At 44.4% G+C, this 19776-nt stretch overlaps 3 protein-coding genes and 1 long non-coding RNA gene across 8 annotated transcripts in view; 2 read left to right on the top strand and 2 right to left on the bottom strand.

The window, feature by feature from the left end:
- Window positions 1-5730, top strand: part of TPM4 (tropomyosin 4) — a 9058-nt gene extending 3328 nt beyond the window's left edge. Inside the window, exons 1-8 of one of the 4 annotated variants that reach the window (XM_042024327.1) lie at window positions 131-314; window positions 2314-2447; window positions 2719-2836; window positions 3259-3329; window positions 3515-3590; window positions 3885-3947; window positions 4029-4098; window positions 5323-5730. In XM_042024327.1, the coding sequence (XP_041880261.1) occupies window positions 183-314; window positions 2314-2447; window positions 2719-2836; window positions 3259-3329; window positions 3515-3590; window positions 3885-3947; window positions 4029-4098; window positions 5323-5405 (747 nt within the window). In that variant the 5' untranslated portion in view covers window positions 131-182 and the 3' untranslated portion in view covers window positions 5406-5730. Of the gene's footprint in view, window positions 1-130; window positions 315-2313; window positions 2448-2718; window positions 2837-3258; window positions 3330-3514; window positions 3591-3884; window positions 3948-4028; window positions 4099-4608; window positions 4841-5322 lie in introns of those variants that run through there. The other 3 variants (XM_042024328.1, XM_042024325.1, XM_042024326.1) reach the window with 3 other exon arrangements.
- Window positions 1473-4609, bottom strand: LOC121662779. Its single transcript, XR_006015405.1, has 2 exons — window positions 3692-4609; window positions 1473-2467 (listed from the first exon to the last, which is right to left on the bottom strand). It is a non-coding gene; the product is annotated as an uncharacterized LOC121662779 (long non-coding RNA).
- A 91-nt stretch (window positions 5731-5821) lies between the features above and the next one.
- RAB8A (RAB8A, member RAS oncogene family) lies at window positions 5822-13762 on the top strand. Of its 2 annotated transcripts, none has more exons than XM_042024329.1 (8): window positions 5822-6114; window positions 6469-6529; window positions 6762-6822; window positions 7182-7259; window positions 7671-7760; window positions 8395-8460; window positions 8816-8866; window positions 9783-13762. In XM_042024329.1, exons 1-8 carry the CDS (start codon window positions 5955-5957, stop codon window positions 9873-9875), a joined length of 660 nt encoding a protein of 219 aa, XP_041880263.1. In that variant the 5' UTR covers window positions 5822-5954; the 3' UTR covers window positions 9876-13762. The 2 variants fall into 2 exon arrangements, with proteins under 2 accessions (XP_041880263.1, XP_041880264.1); XM_042024330.1 differs by having other exon boundaries at window positions 12988-13092.
- CIB3 (calcium and integrin binding family member 3) lies at window positions 10418-19776 on the bottom strand. The gene is made up of 6 exons (XM_042024331.1): window positions 17657-19776; window positions 17306-17340; window positions 16336-16447; window positions 15830-15977; window positions 14897-15092; window positions 10418-14403 (listed from the first exon to the last, which is right to left on the bottom strand). Exons 1-6 carry the CDS (start codon window positions 17705-17707, stop codon window positions 14382-14384), a joined length of 564 nt encoding a protein of 187 aa, XP_041880265.1. The 5' UTR covers window positions 17708-19776; the 3' UTR covers window positions 10418-14381.

The raw sequence follows: 19776 nt of genomic DNA, 5'->3' as shown, positions 1-19776 counted from the left end.
CGGGGCGGACGCGGGCCGGGCGGACGCGGGCCGGCCCCGGGCGCGCCTGTCCCGCCCTGCCCGCGCCGCCTCCTCAGCGCTGCGTCACCACCTCCAGCCGCGTGACGTCATCGGGCCATTGAAAGGCGCGGGCCCGCCACGTGCAGCAGCGCCGCGCGCAGCCCGCCGTCCGCGCCGCGCCCATGGCCGCGCCGAGCTCCCTGGAAGCCGTGAAGAGGAAGATCCAGTGCCTGCAGCAACAGGCGGATGAGGCGGAGGATCGCGCCCAGGTCCTCCAGCGGGAGCTGGACCTGGAACGGGACCTGCGGGAGAAAGTGAGACCGCCCGGGCTGCCTGCTCGCCTCTCTCGGTCGCTCTCTCCCGGGCTGCTCCTTCCTTCCTGTCTCTGGCTCTCTCTCGCTGGGGCGTGCCCGGCTTTCCCTGCTGCGGGATGATGGCTTGGCCGCCGGCTGCCTCCATCCCTCCGCTGTCCCCGCGCTGCTCCGCTGCGCTCCGCGGGAGCCGCCGGCGCTGCCGCAGCGCCCGCTCCGTCCCGTCCGTCCCGTCCCGCGGGGGAACCGGGCGCGGCGGCGGCTCGGCCCCGGCGCCCTCTGCTTATCGCGCTTTGGGGCCCATCCCTGCGGAAAAGGCGCTCGAGCACCGATCGGCACTGGGGAGCGGGTTTAGTAGGAAATGGCTGTTTAATTAGGGAAAAGCGCCGCATGACACGGAGCGGGGAGTTCCCGCCTCTCGGCGCCGCACCGCTGGTTTCGGCACAGCTGGGAAATGTCCGAACTGCTGAAAAATAACTTTAACCTCCTGGTTTTCACAGAGAAATGCGAATTCTCCGCTAGCGTGCGGCTCTCCCGGGGTTGGACAGCTGGTTTCACTTAGATTTGTGTGCGATCAGCCTTCCCGGCATCTTCCTGCTATTTTATCACATGTCAGCGAGTTAGTTTTACCGTATAAGGACTGCGGGCTGCTGCTGGGAGAGGTGGAGCCAGGCTCACCCCAGATTCCCAGTGGCCCCGGCTTCATAGCTTTGGAATCCTGCTGAATTAAAATGTGACTTAAAAGTACCCTGTCTAGTGGAAGGAGTTGCTGCCACAGAACAGATGCCAGTTTTTTACATGATCGATGCCTTGTGTATAAATCGGGAAGTTAAACACAGCACTGGGTAAAAACAGATGAAATGTTGGATAATTTATGACTAGAGGAATCCTGGGTCAGCTTCCATTTGGAGTAGCCACTGAACTCCTTTCCAAGATGGCTCAGATGCAAATGGAAACCACTTTGTCTAGCTTAGGAGTGGTCAGTGACCAAATTTGCTAAACTGCAGCAAAACACTTATTTTCTTCCAAGTGTTCTAACATAAAGCATAAAACAGTTGCCCTTCCAGGGTCTATATCCCGTAAAAGCGTTTGGAAAGAAAAAAAGTTAATCTTGTATATGGCAATCCTCCTCGGATGTGGGGACAATAAAGTGCACAAACCTGGCAGTTAATTAAGTGGGGCTTTATTTTCCTTCAAAAACAAGCAATTAAATAATATAATAAATATAATAAACACATATTTATGGACACCAATTTGTCCATGTTGTCTGTATGGAGCATTTCTCCTAGCAGTCTCTTCCATTTATTAGCTAGTCTGTTTTTTTATATGTTAATAGTGTTCCAATTACTGTGCAGTTTATTCAATAATACACACACAGATCTTATTATTAATAAATGCATCCTGCCTAATTCCTTAAGTACCGCAGGAAGCAAAGTGAACTTATTTTAAGAACATACCTAATTTTGTCCCAAAAAAGGCCTGACTCTGCCATGCCGAGGCCACTGTCTGTGCCCAGCTGACCACGTAGATTCTACAGTGTTTGCAGGCTCGGGAGCCAGGATGGATCAGGAACTGGCTCAGACTTCACAGTGAGCTGTGACAGGGTGTCACTGGATGAAACCAAGGGCAGAGAAATCAATGGTGAAGGTTTTGGAACTAAGCCATCGTGGAAACAGTTCATTTTTTAACTTTGGATAGATGCAGCCCTGTGAAGTGCTCCAAAAATACCCCGATCCATTCGCAATCCTGTAGTCCTTTTTTGTGTGGCAGGAATGATAAGTACCATTAAAAAAGGAAAGGACAAGCACACACTCCATACCTTGACATTCCTGAGATGCCACAGTTTAAGCAAACAAAAAAATCAGAGGCAGAAGGGCCCCTGAGCTCCCCTGCATGTCCCAGGGAGATGCTGTTGCAGTTTTAAGGAAACTGATTAGCTGGGAACATTTGCCAGCAGCAAGTGGCCTGTGTAACCCCGGTTCTGGGCGGTTGTTTCACACAGGCTGAAGGTGAGGTGGCAGCTCTGAACAGACGCATCCAGCTTGTGGAAGAGGAATTGGATCGTGCCCAGGAACGACTGGCCACAGCCCTGCAGAAACTGGAGGAGGCTGAGAAAGCAGCAGATGAGAGTGAGAGGTATGTTCCTTTTTTATTTTCTGTTGGTTAAAAAATGAATGTATATGAATAAAATATTCCTGTGTAATTTAGTATCTGCATATACTAATGTGGACGGCAGGTCAGAGACTTGGAACTTTTTTAGAAGCTTGATTGGGTAATTCCGTTAGCCTTGATGAACATGGTGGTCATAATGGGCCACTTTTCAGTTACAAATACTGAATTCCACTTTGTGAAGTTGAGCTACAAGTGCTAAAATGCTTCTACATTAAACATACTTTGACTTCTGCAGAGGAATGAAGGTTATTGAGAACAGAGCAATGAAAGATGAAGAGAAAATGGAAATTCAGGAAATGCAGTTGAAGGAGGCCAAGCACATTGCTGAAGAAGCCGACCGCAAATATGAGGAGGTAAAAGGGAGAAGGGTTAAACCTACAGGAGAGCCATGAACAATAACGTTACTCTTCAGTTTAGTCCCTCTTTGTTCAATTGGCAGTGGGTGATGCTTCAACCTTGGAACAGTCCCAACAAGGAGGAATTTTAATAGTGATTTGCAGCATCTTAGGTACCTAATGCTAAATAAAAATACTGCAAAATCTAACTAAGTGGGGAGGGCTGTTACATCTGTGGGTGTATGCTTTAACCTAATTTCCTTATTCAAAGGAAGCAGGAACGTAGTACTTCCGAGTGCTTTTTGAAAATTTCTAAGGAAGGTGTCCCTGCCTGTGGCAGGGGATGGAACGAGATGATTTTTGAGGTCCTTCCCAGCCCAAGCCATGGTGTGATTCTGTGAACTACAGACTGGCCTGATGCAGCTGTTGTCTTTTTACAGGTTGCCCGTAAACTGGTTATTTTGGAGGGTGAACTGGAAAGAGCTGAGGAGCGTGCAGAGGTGTCTGAAGTGTGAGTAACTTTTTAGAATACAGTAAAGGTGAACACTACATTTCATCAGAAAAATCTCCTGGTAGGCAGGCATGTAGTTAGTACTTGTAAAAAAGCTTGTTTGTACACTTGTCCCTTGTATTTCTTAGACTCCTCCAAATCATAACAGGCACACTAGTAATTCATACTTTATTTTCCCCTTACAGTAAATGTAGTGACCTTGAAGAGGAGTTAAAGAACGTCACAAACAACCTGAAATCTTTGGAAGCTCAGTCTGAAAAGGTTGGTTCTTTCAGTAAACTAAAGGATACGGGCAAAGCCAAACCTTGTAAATAGAATTCATAGACATAAACCAGAAATACAAAGCAAATGAGAGGTTTTACCTGCCTGCTTGTGGGGTACCACTCCATCAGTTCTGCCCAAACAAGCCTGAAGGTCTGGGGGAGAGGAGAAAAGCACGGAAATGGTGTTTACATCTGTTGTAAAAGGAAAAGTGGTTATAAATAGGTCACAGTTTCATAAACTTTTATTATTGTTGCTACAACTTCCCTTGGAGAGTGTTCATTGTTTTCACAGTACTCGGAAAAAGAAGATAAATATGAAGAAGAAATCAAGATTCTCTCTGACAAGCTGAAAGAAGTAAGTTTGGCCATCCCCCAAACTGTCTTTGGGCATAATTTTTTTAGGAGCATCCAGTGATGCTATTTCAACTTTTTTTAGGCTGAAACTCGTGCAGAATTTGCAGAGAGAACTGTTGCCAAACTGGAAAAGTCTATTGATGACCTGGAAGGTATGGAATGACTCAAGTTTCTTTAAAAGTGGTCAGTTTCAAATCAGAGAACAAATTCTAGGAGTGGGTGGTGGATTTTATTGGGAAAGAACAGCAGCACTTGTCAGGCATATTGGTAGATGGGTGTGATGTGTCCATGGGGCACCTGCCATGTGTGGTGGAAGTTCTCCTAAAAAACGTTTTCTTTCATAAAGTTGGTAACAATGACCTGATTCTGGCCAACTTACAGATAGAGGGACTCAAGGGCTCAAGATCCCAACCCTACTTAATCTGCTTACTGGAAAATAATTGTGAGATTACAAAAAGTTCACATAGGTGAAACTTCTCACCAAGCAGCTTTGTGGGTGTTTTGCTTTCCTTCTGATACTCAAGTACACCTCTGTTTTCTTCTTTTGTTTTCTTCCCCAATTCCTTTGGCTGCTGTTGCCTTTTGCCTGTCTCCGTTCTCTTCCTGTGGCCTCTTCCCTGCATTTCTTGCTGGCCTGTTCCTGCTGCCCTCGTGACTGACAGACGAGCTCTACGCTCAGAAGCTGAAGTACAAAGCCATCAGTGAGGAGCTTGATCATGCCCTCAACGACATGACCTCTTTGTGACCTGCCCCTGTGTGGAGACACGGCGGGCTCCCACTCACTGTGTTTTCTCAAGCTTTTCTTGCCTGTAATCCCTGTCACTCCTGTGCCACTTCCACAAGCAACCCTTCCACCTCTGTGGGAACTGAGCTCAATAAAACACGATACCTCTACCCTTCATCTTTCAGGGATTACTTCTGTAAAAATCACCTCAAATACACTGGGGATGATGCTGAAAACACATTCAGCTCCTCACGTAGGGTTGGGCAAGACACGGTCAGGATGGGCCAGGACCTGGCTCTGGCAAACACTTGAATTTTAGTGTTCCCAGGGATGCGGGTGTCGGCAAAAAGCTTTAAGTGCACTCAGCGTCTTCTTGTGCTCCACCAGCCTGGTTAAAAACCTCTCAGTCCAAGGAAAACCCAGCAGGACGTGTCCTGTAAATGACACGTTAGAACACAGCTCTTTCGCATTACATGAGACGTGTCCAAAAAACCTCCCTAAAGGACAGCAATTAAAAAAATTGGCCCCATTTTGATGATACAGATATAAAGGTGTCTTAAATATGATGGTAAGTTACCCCAGATTTTATTTAAAGAGAAAAGGCTATAAAATAATGTGATTTAAATCTTGTGGTTTTCTTCTTTCTCACTAGAAAAACTTGCTCAAGCCAAAGAGGAGAACTTGGGCTTGCACCAGACACTGGACCAGACGCTAAATGAACTGAACTGTATATGAGAAGCGCAGAGCTGACAGCAACCAACAGGAACCAGCCCTGTGCCTGCATCGCTGCATCGCTCTCTCCTTTCTCTCTCTGTATCCTGGAACAGCCAATTAAGTTATGACCAGCACAGCCTCACGACAGGCTCTGGGCGTCCCTCGGGGCCATCTCATCCCGGGGAGCCCCAGCCGCGCCGGGGCCGTGCGTGTCCCATCCCGTGGCTGCTCCTCACGGTTCGTTAGTCTTTTTATATAAACCCCGGTAGAAGCTGCGCCCGAGCGGTGGTGCCACCCCCGCGGGCCCCTGTCCCTGCCGTTTCATATTAAACACTTTCTCACAGTACTGAGGCCTCCTCGCGGCTTTTTGTTCGGCTCCTGCTCGGGGGACGTGACGTCACGGCGCGGGCGGTTACAGGAGTGACGTCACTATGCCACCGCCCGGCCCCGTCTGTCCGCGGCAGGAAGTGACGAAACCGGCCAGCAGCCAATCGCGGCGCCGCGTACACCCGAGTCCCGGCCGCCCGCCAATGGCGTGCGGGCTCCCTGCGCCTTCCGCCGGGCTCGCCAATGGGCGTGCGGTGGGCGGGGCCGCTGCCCACAAACATGGCGAAGACCTACGACTACCTGTTCAAGCTGCTGCTGATCGGCGACTCGGGCGTAGGCAAGACCTGCGCCCTGTTCCGCTTCTCCGAGGACGCCTTCAACGCCACGTTCATTTCCACCATCGGTGAGCATCTGCCGGGGCCGCGCCTCGCTGCGCTACGCACCGGCCCGCCCGGGGGTCCCGCCGGGGCGGCGGCCGCGGCTCGTCCCGTTTGAGGGTTTGGCTGCGGCCGCCGCGGCTCCGGGCTCGGGCCGCGGGACCGGCGGGGCGGGTTCGCTGGCATCGCGGGGGGCTCCGTCCGGGGGCCGTGAGGGGCTGCTCCGTCCGGCTCCTCAGCCCCTGGGGACCAGCCTGCGCTGGGGAGCAGCGGCGAAGAAGCACTGAGGACGTGAAAGTGAGCACCGTAATGGAAGGGAATGCCGTTAGATTTGGCCTCTCGGCAGGCCCTCTGAGTAAAGTAATTGCTTCTTCTTTCAGGTATTGACTTTAAAATTAGAACGATAGAGCTCGATGGCAAGAGAATCAAACTGCAGATCTGGTAAGGCTTCTCTGCTGAAGCGGGTGTTTGATACTGGGGCTGTGTGGTGTGCGTGGGGATGCGTTAAGTTTCTATGCAGTTGTGCTGTTCAGTAGTTTATGGTATCTTAGAACCTGAAAGGTAGTTCTAGTGCTCTGAAGACTGGTTCAAATTTATTTAAAGCTTTTGGTAGTACTAACTTGAGCTAATGGTGGTGGTGGTTTGCGTGAGCCCCGTGTTCTGTCTGTTCCAGGGACACGGCTGGGCAGGAGCGATTCCGGACCATCACAACCGCCTACTACAGGGGAGCCATGGTAGGAGCAAATGGGTGATTCTGTGATATGGGTTGTGATAAACCCAACTGGATGGGTCAGGTCAGCTGGGTCTGACGTGGGACACTCACAACTGGCCCTCTCCCAGTGTGGTGCTCTGCCGGGCTGGGCACTCACAGCTGTGCTCCTGCTCCAGGGGGTGCTGGAGCTGTGCTGCGGTGATACGGGGCTTTGGAAAGGCACCTTCCTCCGTGTTTTGCTCTATAAATACATGTCCTGCACACCTTATCTCACTGCCATTAACTGTGAACCAGTTGTTAAAAATAGCCACCGTTGATTTGCTCCTCTCTGCTATGGATAAACCTTTAACTCCTGCTGAAACAATCTTTCTTTACTTTTAGGGCATTATGTTAGTGTATGACATCACCAATGAAAAGTCTTTTGAAAATATTCGGAACTGGGTGAGGAATATTGAAGAGGTAATTTCTCTCTTTAGTTATTGCTGACTGTTAAAGGTGCCCTTTCTTCCTCTAAAAGCAATTGAAGTTTAATTGCTTGAGAAGCATTACATTTTGTCACGTGCTGCAGGGTACTTGGAAGATAAGTGGGATGGAAATCAGTAATAGCTTCTGGTCTGATAATGATTTGTTGTGAGGGCTGTAGCCCCTGTACTTTTGAGAGTACCTAATGTGACAGTTTCCTTCCCCAACAACTGATCCAAGAGCTGCCATGGTGCAGGTCGCATGCTGGGATGAGGGGTTGGGGGACCCTGGAAATCTGTGAAGATTCTCGGGGCTGGCATCTCTGTGTTGGGTACTGGGTGGGTGCCTCATCTGTCTGATAATGTTTATCCACGAAAGCCAAGCCTGAGTCTCTGGTCTATGTCTCAGCATGCCTCTCCAGATGTTGAAAAAATGATCCTGGGGAACAAATGTGATGCAAATGACAAAAGACAAGTCTCTAGAGAGCAAGGGGAGAAGGTAAGTGCCGTGGCATTGATGTATTTTGACTTAGGCTTTTCAGAGTCTAAAAACTGCCCTGATCATTGTCTGCATGCTGCCATGGTACCCCAGTGGTGTTCCTGAGTGGAATGACTGAACATTCCCCAAGCTGTCATGGCAATGCTCTTCCCCACCGGGATCAAAAGCTGAACCCATGTTAAGGATTCCTGTCAATCATCTAACAGATGCAAGGCAACAAGCGGGATTTTTCTGAAAGGATGCTAGAGTTGGACACGGAGAAGATGTCTCTTTTGGCTGAAAGCCACTGACACAAGATGGATGGGATTATCTTTTCTGGTGTCAGATGTTACTTAGTCAAGGCAGAGGTTTTTTCTGCACTGTGGTTGTTACAAGACTGATGAGGTATCTATGCAAGAAACAAAGGAAAAAAAAAAGAGCTAGTTAAAATGTGTGCAGAGTGTAAAAGAGCAGAGCAAAGCCAGTGAGATGCCAATTGCAGAGAGATTTAGTTCCTAATTTTTGCAAATTGTTCTGCCTGAACAAATCGCCAACTCCAGTGACTGGTGGCAGGAGGGACAGAGGCTGTGCCCAGGGGTGTGTTTGGAGCTGTTCCCGCAATTGTTCAACTAATGCGCAGTCTGCTTTTGTTCAGCTTGCTGCAAGTTTTGGGATTAAATTCATGGAGACCAGTGCGAAAGCAAATATAAACATAGAGAATGTAAGTACGGATGCCTTTCTCTTGTATTTATTGTCCTATTTGTGCAAACCAGCGGTGTGGACAGTTGCCCGTTCTGGTGGGATGCAGAATTCTATTGTTAGGTACCACAGATGGGTTGTTAAGCACTTTCCTGCTGCACAGACCCTGGCTGGGGGTGCCGTTGTGGCTTTGAGCTCAGGAAGAAGGTTGTGGAGCTAGAGAAGGAGCATTAAAACCTGGAGCAGAGGAAAAAATACTGAAAGCTTGATGTTCTTGTATAGTATGTAGAAACTTAGGAAGGCAGCTTATTGCTAAACAAAACTGCTAGAAAACATCTTATTTACCCTGTAACACTGAACTGTTTGACTTGTCACAGGCATTTTTCACTCTTGCAAGAGATATCAAAGCAAAAATGGACAAGAAGTTGGTGAGTAACTTTGATTTCATCCATGCTGAATTTAAATAGGAGAAAGAAAAAGAAAAAAGCAAACCAAAAGCCACATTGCAAGAAGTGTTTCACAGTATATAAAAAATTTATCGTGGTCTCTTGCATGAAGGATCACTGAAAGTTCTAGAAATGTATTTTTAGTTCATCAAGCTGTGCTCTGACGTTGGCTGTCTCTGCATTTCAGGAATTAGCTGCAATGGTTGAAGTTTTCTAAATCAAATTACCTATTATTTGTTTTACCAAAAGTCAGGTGGGGGGTAGAGCAGTTTAATGATACTTCTCACTCTTGCAGTCTGAAAATCATATAAATTAGAGAGGAGGCACACATCATACTTCAGGGTAGAAACTTCAAACTGTTTAAGAATAGGTAAAGAATTAATGGTTTTGGATAACCTTTGCATGAATATCCTGAGCAACAATTGGGTTGTCTTCTTAAAACAAATAAATGCATAGTGATGTTGGATTATTCCTTAAGGAATGTGAAATGAAGCTAATGAAGGTTCCTTCTACTTTTCCTGATCTTTCCACTTTCATGTGACCAGACACGAGCTGATACAGTGGAATATTTTGGGTCTTGCTGACAATTCTTAGGCCTTTCAGCAAGAGCCAGACGTGCCCTGTAATTTATTATTTTTTAATCTCGGCTGTCTTTGAGTTGCTGGAAGCTGAGGCATAGGCACAGTGTAAGCTGGTTGAAGCCAGAAGCTGCAGATGCACTTCTCCACTCTTTTGTTGTGGCTGATGTAAGACTCGGGTAAATGAGTGAAGCTTCTTGCTGATTTTAAGAAAGGGTTTTGTGTATGTCAGGCTTGGTTCAACAGAATGACCAGATGAAGTATGGGTGGAAGAATCTGTTAAGTATAAGCAAGTAACTGGATATTCTTTACATCTTCAGGAAGGCAATAGCCCACAAGGCAGCAACCAGGGAGTCAAAATCACACAAGACCAGCAAAAGAAAAGCAGCTTTTTCCGATGTGTTCTTCTGTGAGGGACATGGCCTTAATCTGAGCTGGATTGTGCCTGTGCTAAGTGAGGTTTCCTCTGTCTGTGGACTTAGTGCTCCCGACATACCTTGTCACTTTGTGACCATCTGAATAAGAAATGGTTTATTTTGGTAGTTGTCTGACTCTTCAGTTTTGGAGATGAAACAAGTTTATTTTTGTCAGATTGCCACTGGGCATGTGTATTGTCTAGCAGAGGGAGAACAGATCACATGTGACCTGGGATGCAGCACCTTTGCTGACAGACTTCAGTCTTCATTCGTATCTGTCACGTATCCAGTTTAGAAAGATGAAGTTATGATCAAAATAGGAAACTTAAATGCCACTGTTAATGAAGTACAGGTGTGCATCCATGGTACACGTGCATACCCAGTGTGTAGCTGCACACAGAACAGTGGCATGAGACCATCCCAGAAATGCACCGAGGTGAGCAGTGCAGGCTGATGCCTTCCTGGGAGGTACGAGGGAGCTTTCTGCAGCTCCACTTCTTTGCTACTACAGAGAAACTCCTTTATCTGCCTGTCTTTTACTCAGTTGTGTTACTCTAGACAATCCACAAGTACAATTGAAGTTTTAAAAAAAATCTCCTCAAAGGAATCTCTATTTTTTTTTTTTAATAATGTGTGCTGTAAATAGAATGGGTCCTTACCATTGGGAATTTATCCATGTTAGACTTGACTGTGCTTAATTAAGTACTCCAGACATTTAGATGTGTTTAACAAGAGCCGATGGCTACAGTGAGTCTTGTACAGATGATCTGTCATCTGTTCTTGGAGAACCAGGGTCAGGCAGGGACACTTACACAAAATCTGTCACCTTGCAACGGGTGGCTTTACGACTCTCCAGCTGGGAATGACTCCAGATCTATCAAGACATGGTATGTTGTTTTAAATCGTGACAAGGAAATGTATTGCACTGCTCCTGGTCGTGTGTTCCCAAGCACACTTGCTCACATATGCAAATAAATATTGCACATCAGAACACTTTCTGAAAAGAGACTCTTTTAGACTGAGACTGGCCTTGCTGCTGGATATTGATCCCCACAGCTGTCAGGCAGCAACAGCCTGTTCACAGCATGTGCCAGTGCACATCCAGTCCTCACGAGAACAGTCTGTGTTACTCATTCCCACAAACCCAGTCCAGTACATTCCGATGTGTGAAATGCAAGAGCCAAGTACAGCTCCTCAGTGGGTGGTTGCTCACAGGTCAGGGGCTGCAAGCCTGAGTCTGGATTAGACTGACAAAAGGAGCCACTAAGAGCATCATCTTCCGAGGCTGCTGTCAGGGGATTGCAGTGATGCTGTATCTGACTCCAGTGAAGACACCAGCTGTGTCCTGCAGCTTGCTGGAACTGAAACATGCTTTGTTTACATTGACAACTGCACTTAAGGGTAAAATTAAAGTTGATTTTGAAGTTGTTGAATTTACTCACTGGTTTGTTTTCTTCAAGTTTGTGGTATTGAACTCTGGGCCTCAGAGTTGTGCTAATAAGTGTTGCTGTAGTTAAGAGATCTGTTGGATTCACAATTAAGCTTCGTAAATCTGCAGCACACAGTTGGGCCCAACAGGAATACTGCCTGTTCTAAAATGGAAAAAGATTTCACTGTGTAAGTTACTGGTTTATAAAAATGCATTTTAGATGCATTCAGATGATCTGTGTCCTGATTAAAGCTTTCCTGTAAACAGAACCTTATGATGGTTTGTTTTTTTGTTTACTTGTGGCTTTTTAGCATGAGGACTTGATGAACGTGCACTGTAGTGGATTTACACACAGATGTATTTGTAGGATAAAACCATGTTAAGTTACTGAGGAGGCTTCTAGACAGCATGTGCTTCAGAGTATAGTTAACACAGACCTGTAGATTGGACAAGCAGCACCTCTGTCTTGAGCTAAGGATGTTTTTAAAGAGTTTGTGTGTGCTTCAAGAAATTATTGAGGCACAGCTGGGGAGGTGGTAAGACAGACTGAATTTCTTACATAACTAATCTGTGTAACAGTTTGCTTCTGGCTTAGTAATAACTGTGGATTGTCTTGCATCTGTCTTGTGCTTTATACAGCCAGATGTTGAGCCAGATTTATTTTTCAGAGTGACTGGAAAAATTGGTGGTTTATCTAACATGATAACCATGGGTCTGCCATGATGCTGGTTCTTGCCTGTGGACTGTATCAATAACTCATCTCAAGACAGGAAAGCAAACAATATTCATTTACAAGTGGGTAAAACTTGAAGGATGGTATTGTGATTTTTCACTCATTTTCTAAATCTGAAGTTCCTCTTGCATTCAGAATTCTTTGTATGTGAATACCTTCTGTTTAAACTTACGCTGGTTGTTTCATATGTTTATGTACCTAATTATAACATTATTTCCTTTGAAATGGTTGGGTTTACGAACAACATTATTGCTTGATTTCAGGAAGTCTCGTACAGTTACTGTGACTACAGTCATCACTGTACTTCTGGGTGTGAAGGCTCTACACAGACATTAAATCTGTGTAAGCAACATGAAACCTAAAATGCAAGTGTAAGAGAGGAAAAGGTTAAAGACACTGCATTGCACATGGGCTTTAGCTATGTGTCACTAAACACAGGCACCAAATCTAGGAGAAGTACAGTATGTTTCCATCACATCATTCAATTATTGTGTTTATTAAGTATGAATGTAGCGGAAAATGCAATTATCAGAGAGGTACTGCGTAAATACATACAGCAATCTACTTGTGTCTGAGCTTCCTTTAACTAAGGAGGAAAAAATCTGAAATTGGGTCCAAAATCTGTAAAACTGAGGAATTTAAGTAGGTCTGCAAAACTGACTGTGCCTACTACATATTCTCAGTGTTTAAATACCACTAAAATGTCAGGTAATTGATTACCATTTGTTTTGTAGAGAAACAAACCCATTTTTGAGCGTGTCCTCAAATTTCCTTATTTTAGCGAGTATCATGGAATTCTGTGGTTGACCTTATTTTTGAGGCTGGTTGCAGTACTTTGCATAGTTGTCACCCCTTGGGGTGGAGATCTGTCAATCTGTCAGTAAATGGTGGAACTGCTGTTCTAACACTTGCTTAACACTCGTGTTGTCTGTGTCCTGTGCTGACAGGCACAGCTCATGTTTCCTGACATCAGAACCTTATGCCAACATCAGACTTCCAGACTCAGATTTATAAATCCTATGGATTATTGTAAGTCTCTTTACTGCTGCTGAAAATTATTTGGTCTCTCCTTTCATGTGAGATGCTGATCATCTCCCTGATGGTTGCTAAGGGGTTATTGTGGTGGTGTGTTTGGCCGACGATTATGCTCAAAACTGCCATGATTTCTTGTTCTCTTGGACTTGCTGGGAGAATGCACAAACAGCTGTGTGAGGATGGACTCCTTTGTACTTGTAGAAGTTGTAGGGCTTGGGGAAGAATGATGGTTGACTTGTGTCTTCGTATCTAGCTTAACTAAAGATCTGTTCAAAGGAATGTGATTGGTAACTGCAGTCTGAGTGTTCAAGGCTGCCTTATTCCCTGACCCATCCTTCACTGATCCCAGGAGTTTCTGTGGTTAATAAAGGTAACTGGCTGGTTAACTAGTCTCTCCAGCCTTTCTGCAGGAATCGTCTGCTCTACACAGTGTGAGTTGGGACTTACAACTTCGTTTCGAAGGGAATTTAATGCATCCCAAAATTTGTAAAAATAACTGTAAATTGTATTTTTTGAATGGTCACTTTTGGCTGCCACCCTTCCCACATTACAACTGCTTTCTTAAACACTTCTCATTGATTTTCTTGTTTGTATTAAAACAAAACTGTTGTTTATTACAGTGTCTGTTTTTACTCTCTTGTACAGGACCCTGAGCACTGCATAAATAAACTTCTTTTGAAAAGAGAATTTTACAAACTTAAAAGTTTGTCAGTCCTATTCATCATTTGTGTATAGGGAGCCTGGTGGGTGTGGAAAATAAGGGATTTCCAAAAATGGAGGAGAGGGACAGGACCTGGGCTGGACTCTTTTGTCTCTAAACTATGCTGACTTTTTAATTGTAAATCTGCATTGTGGGAGAACACTTCAGGAATTGATTCACTGGACCATTTATTAAGACCATAAATAATCAGAGGAGTTACTTACGGTTTTGAAACTAAAGGGATTTTTTTACTTGTTCAGGCATTTTTGGGGTGAATTTTTAGAGGTTGTAGCTTGGTACAAGTTCCTTCACTACCTGGTGGTATCTGAACTTTAAAACAAAATACTTCTCTTTTGACTGTCCAGGCCAGGTTTGCTCTAGCTGAGGGTGGGGAGTAGACATTTTTCTAAATTACAATCCTGATGAAGAGTTTAATGAATTGTTCCTTTTAAAGAGAGAAACGAAAGACAGTTCTCTGACTGGTTCAGTTACCAGAAGCTGTCCTCTTTGCCCCTCTCATCTTGTGCTCTCATGGTTAGTAATCTCAGGTGAAGTAATAGTTGTTGAAAGTCCCAGAAGTGCTCCCGTCCCCATGTTTGACTAGATTCAGATTCGAATATGAAAGGTGCTGTTAAAAAAAGGTCATGATCACTTATGTATCATTCTCTTCAAAGGGTTTACTACAGTTAATTCTAGGACTATTATAAATTGGAAACTTTATTTTTCAAAGCATTTGCAAAGACTGGGTACATTAAGTAAATGCAAGATTCAAATGCAGTTTTGTGTCAGATGTGCATCAGAAACCACCTTGACACTATGTTAAGCATTGAGTGAGCAAATCTCATGCACTTATCAATGCAGCCTAAGTGCTAATACTAACTCTTTAAGTTACAAGGACCTTCTGTCATCTAAAAAGTACTTTGGAGGTTCAAAAGCAAGTCAAGAAGCCTCCAGGCTTTTTCAAGCAACAATTTTTGCAGTGTTTGCAGTGGGCAACTACTAGAAGCTGCCAGGGAAGAGTGGTGATCTGCAAAGGCTGAAGAGATGTAAACACAGATTTCAGAGGCTTCTGACAAAGAAACTAAGAGAATTTTGTGTTAGAAATTAAAAACAAATATTACCTGAGGAAATCTGGAGCTCGTACGATCATATGCTGAAAGTCTTCCAAGGACAGTTTGCCATCATTATCCACATCGGCCTCGTAAATCACCTTTTCACACACAAGGCTGACTTCTTCCGGGGTCAGTTCATTTCGGGTTAATTTGTTAACAGTTTTCTCTAGATCTGATTTGCATATGTAATCATCATTGTTGAAATCTGACAAAGGTGACAATTTAAAGTGACAAAGGTCAGCATTTTACATGGTTGTTTGCCAAGACCCAATAGAAGGGTTTGGTTCCAAGGCTGTGATGGATTTTTATCAGTAGAACTCTCAAATTGGAAATGAAGTTACTTCTATCTACTTGTAAAAGAAATAAGTTCCAAAATAAAAATATCTTAATTTCTCCTTTTCATACAGAAGGGTAACAATTGTAAGTAGTTTAATGGCTAAACATAGCCTAGCCATCATTAAATCATTCCAGCAATATTATGTTGGTTTGATATATTGTTTTTCTTTAGCTGATCATAAAGAAAGTAACTGTAAATGGTACTTAAAAAAAAAATCTTTACATTTGTCCTTGGAGAAAAAAGCCTGCAGTGTGCTTCCCTCCCTCCCCCCTCCCAAATCCACCCTACAGATTCATGGGCAGCCAAATCCCCTGTGCTGTACTTTTCCAAGCAGCCCCTCAGACAGAAATACTTCTTAAATGTTATCAGCTCTTGAAAACTGCCGATAATTTCAAGTTGTAAATTTTGTAGTAAATCTTAATCCCAAATAAATCAGAGACAAAAGGATAAAGAAAACCAGAAGTTTTTAGAAGAGGGAGAACAAACATTCAAATGCAATTAAAATAAATGGTAACTAGATATCATTATGGTGACAGTGAGGATTTTGCAGCTCTACATGAAGCTGCAGGATTTCCCCATTTACTTCTTATGCATGTCTCACTCACCATAAATTTTAAAAGCATAATAAGCTTTCAAGTCTCTGGGAGCCATTTCACTTAGCACAGAAAACATGTCCAAAAAGTCATCTAAAGTCATGTTGCCATCTCCGTGCTCTGAGAACACTTCTGCTATCCGCTGGCGAAATGGGTTGTCCTGGGAAACAGAGCACAGGAGCAAGGGAAGGTCATCCTTACTAGCACTGATTTCAGTGCAGGTAAGGCAAGTGGAGGAAGATTATTTTTGTTGAATCACCTTTTTGGCAAATTCTCCCCTTTCTGCCTTTTAAGTTCTTGTCTAATGCTGTGTCAGAGGCAGACCCAACCACACCCTGTTTAGCCTTTGTGCTGTTTCAGGGTGTTTTCTGGGAATTACTAGAAGCTTCCAGAAAGAGTTTTGACTTCGATAGCCCAAATTTATTTCTATGTCAGCCTCCCAGCAATTAGTCCTGGATGAATTATTTAAAAAGGGTAGATGAAACTGAAATGTGTCACTGGAGTCGTGTGCTCAGTACCTTGAGCTCTGGCATGCTGCCAATGAGCTCGTAGGGAAGTGTCACGGCTGGTTTGTCAGTGTAGTCAAGGGGAACGAGCTGCGGGGCCAGATCTCGGTACCTGTAAAACAGCCTGAGACAGAAAGAAAGGCTTGTTGGCTGAACGAGCTCTTTAGACTTCTGAGAACAATGTGTTTTTTGCTTTTCCATCTCATTTTTCACACTTTGCGTCCATTACTAGATGGAGATCAGTCACTAAGTAACAGTTAGTATGTTTTTGTTGGAAGAACCATTATTAAAACAAGCAACATAACTGTAACTGGTGAAAAATACAAAGTTTCACTACAGAACTGTCAGGTGAAAAGGCTTACACGGGACATGCAGCCAAGCCCTTATGAGAGGAGAACAAGTTCATGTTTTCAGTGAGGACTCTCAGTCCCACCTGAGCAGAATCTGATCCTGCCTTTATCAGACCCTCTGGCCAGAGATTAAACAGGGAGTTCAATGAGGCGTATGAAAGCTTCAGGAAAAATGCATCTTGGAGCAGCAGTGTAATCATTCACAAAAACACATGAAGAAAACGTGACAAAATCATTAATGTTTTCATAAACCAGTGAAGTGTTCCAGAGAATATATATACTTTGAATATATATATATTCAAATATATACTCCAGTATACTTTGAAGCATCTGTCTGAAAACAATGTGAGAGAAACGTGGATGTTGCTGCCACTAAGATGTAATTTGTTACATTTATTTCTAATAAATAAAGAGGACTAGTACATTAATACAAAATTTAGAATTCTGACTCAGTTTAGGACAGGGTTTGGGAATGAAAAAAGCCAACAAAAATGCTCAGATTGCCCCAAGGTATCACTCTAAATTTGAGTAAATCCATTTGAAAATTATTTTTTAAATACCTTACCCCGTATGTAATCTGACTTTACAGTGATCTCTGCCCTTTACTCACAACATGCATACAGAAGACTCACCTCAAAATTTCTTTCCTTGTGAAGAATGTGCAGTCCTATGAAGTAAGAAAAGGTATAACATGTAATGACAGTTTTTAGCACGCATTGGCCCAAACTTTTCCCATGCAGTGACTTAAATGGAGTTATATTGTAGTGTATCTGTAAGTATTAAAGATTTCTTTTTGGCATACAATTAGGAGTATTTTATAACCCTTCCTCTTGATGTAGAAATCAAGCTATGTTACTAAAATCTTTGCTGCAATTCAGTACTTCTACTTATTAATTTTTAAAAGATGTTGTTTTAAAAAACCCAACAACACCTTTGCCATTATTCAATGTTATGTCCAAACAGCCCTTTAGTTTGCTTTATACCTGATATGCATCCAGTTGCTCTTGAGTGAAAATGGTTTGCTTGTTGCCCATGTTGAGCTGGGAATACTGACTCCTGTCAGTTCTTTCCTCAAAGGCACCTTTATAGGTCGTCTGGATATTCAGTTATTAAAAGCTGCAACAATGAGGTTCAGGTACAGCAGAGGATCAGGTAACCAATTGCTACAGGCTGCAAAGTATCATAATAGGAGCATTTCATCAAATCTTTAGTCTGGCTGCTTGAGGCTCTTATCCAGCAGCATTCACCCGTCTCCTGTGTGCACCACGAAGACTCAGGTTACAAGATTTAGCCAAATAAGTAATAGCTGCTCATTAGTGCCCTTCAGCTGCAGGTAGATTCAGTGGATCCTGGTTTTTCATGCCTTCAGATACAGTGAATTAACTGAAAAGTGTTAGTAGCATTTTCCATCTTTAAAATTTAACAGCAAATGATGGAAATTTGGTAACCCCTCCTCCTTCTCACTTTTTATAGAGTCATAGAATTGTAAAGGTTGGAAGAGCACTTTTAGATCATGGAGTACAACCATTAATGCAGCACTACCGAGGTCACCATTATACCATGTCCCCAAGTGCCACATCCACACATTTTTTGAACACTCACAGGGATGGTGACCACCACTGTCCTGGGCAGCCTGTGCCAGTATTTTCCCTTAATGCACATTGTTGTAATACACTAATGCTAATGGTAGTTTGTACTGGAGGTAGTACCCATAAAGTCCGCTCACTCCTTTTCTTCTGCATCATCTGCTGATGTATGTTACTTCTAATTAATGGTTGTTAGCATGCCATCCATCCATACTGATACAGATATGGTCTTTACACTGAAAAGATGAGTGTATAGTTCATACATGTAAACAGAAATGTGATGCTACAGGCTGTATGAAAGACGAAATAACAGGCAAAAAAAGGAGGAACTGGCTGCACAGCATGTGGCAGGCTGCTTTTTCATGGATCTATAAAGTCTCTGTTTCTGGGTCACTGGTTCCCTCTGGCTGGTGGAAGATCTGTTCCCAGGGCAGGCTTGCTCATCAGGGCACCTTCACATAGAAAAAACTATCTGGAATGGTTCTGTTCGGGGTGGAACAAGAAGTGTGGGGAAGGATAGGGCTGGTTTCTCTGGGTATAGCCTGGATCTCCAGGTGTTCTCCCCAGGGTGACTCTGTCCTGTTGTCCACAAAATCAGATTTATTGGTGCAACACACCAATAATTACACCCTTGAGAGAGACACTGATTATTTGCACAAGTCTGGATGCTTGGTGGGTTTGCACAAATCCAACACACCCCACTGGACTTTCCATGCCATTATTTACAGAAGCTCAGAGTTAGTCTTTTTCCAAGGTCAGCCCCTCGATTATTTAGTAATTTCCATACAAGTTAGCCAATGCCTAGCTAACTTCTCCACATGCTCAGGGAAGGGTCTGCATCTGGTCAGGGTCTTTTTGACCCATAGACATGATTTTAAGTATTATAATGAAGATAGTTCAGCTGTTGGATATAAAGATCTTGAATCTTTTGCCAAATTATCAATGTATACATACACATTTTTATTTACTGCACCCCTAAATCTTGTTAGTTACCATATGTCTTTGACTAAGGGCTGCTAGCTGCTGTCTTTCCACTCATTAGGTCTCCTTTCTTGCTGACTAGGTTTGAAAGTGTACAAAGCGTTTACATCAAAAAACATTCTCATTTAAGATGATCTTGACGTAGTCCACATTTTGCAAGTCCCACTTCGGTTCCCCTCACGGAGATAGCCCCGGACTGGGCTCAGTGTCGCTTCCCCTCACGGAGCGGGCGGACGGGGCTCGTTCCCGGTCCTGCTCACGGCGGTGCAAGGCCGCTCATTCTCAGCTCGGTTCCCTTCACGGCGGTGCAAGGCGGCTCATTCTCAGCTCGGTTCCCCTCACGGAGGTGCAAGGCGGCTCATTCTCAGCTCGGTTCCCCTCACGGCGGTGCAAGGCCGCTCATTCTCAGCTCGGTTTCCCTCACGGCGCGGGCGGACGGGGCTCATTCTCAGCTCGGTTCCCCTCACGGAGCGGGCAGACGGGGCTCATTCTCAGCTCGGTTCCCCTGACGGCGCGGGCGGACGGGGCTCGAGCGC

This window comes from Corvus kubaryi, unplaced genomic scaffold, assembly GCF_017639235.1.
Source record: "Corvus kubaryi isolate FWS band 111438036 unplaced genomic scaffold, C.kubaryi_AGA036_p1.0 37262, whole genome shotgun sequence".
Lineage (NCBI taxonomy): Eukaryota > Metazoa > Chordata > Aves > Passeriformes > Corvidae > Corvus > Corvus kubaryi.
Note: the sequence above shows the minus strand (reverse complement) of the source record. Positions and strands in the feature narration are given on the sequence as shown.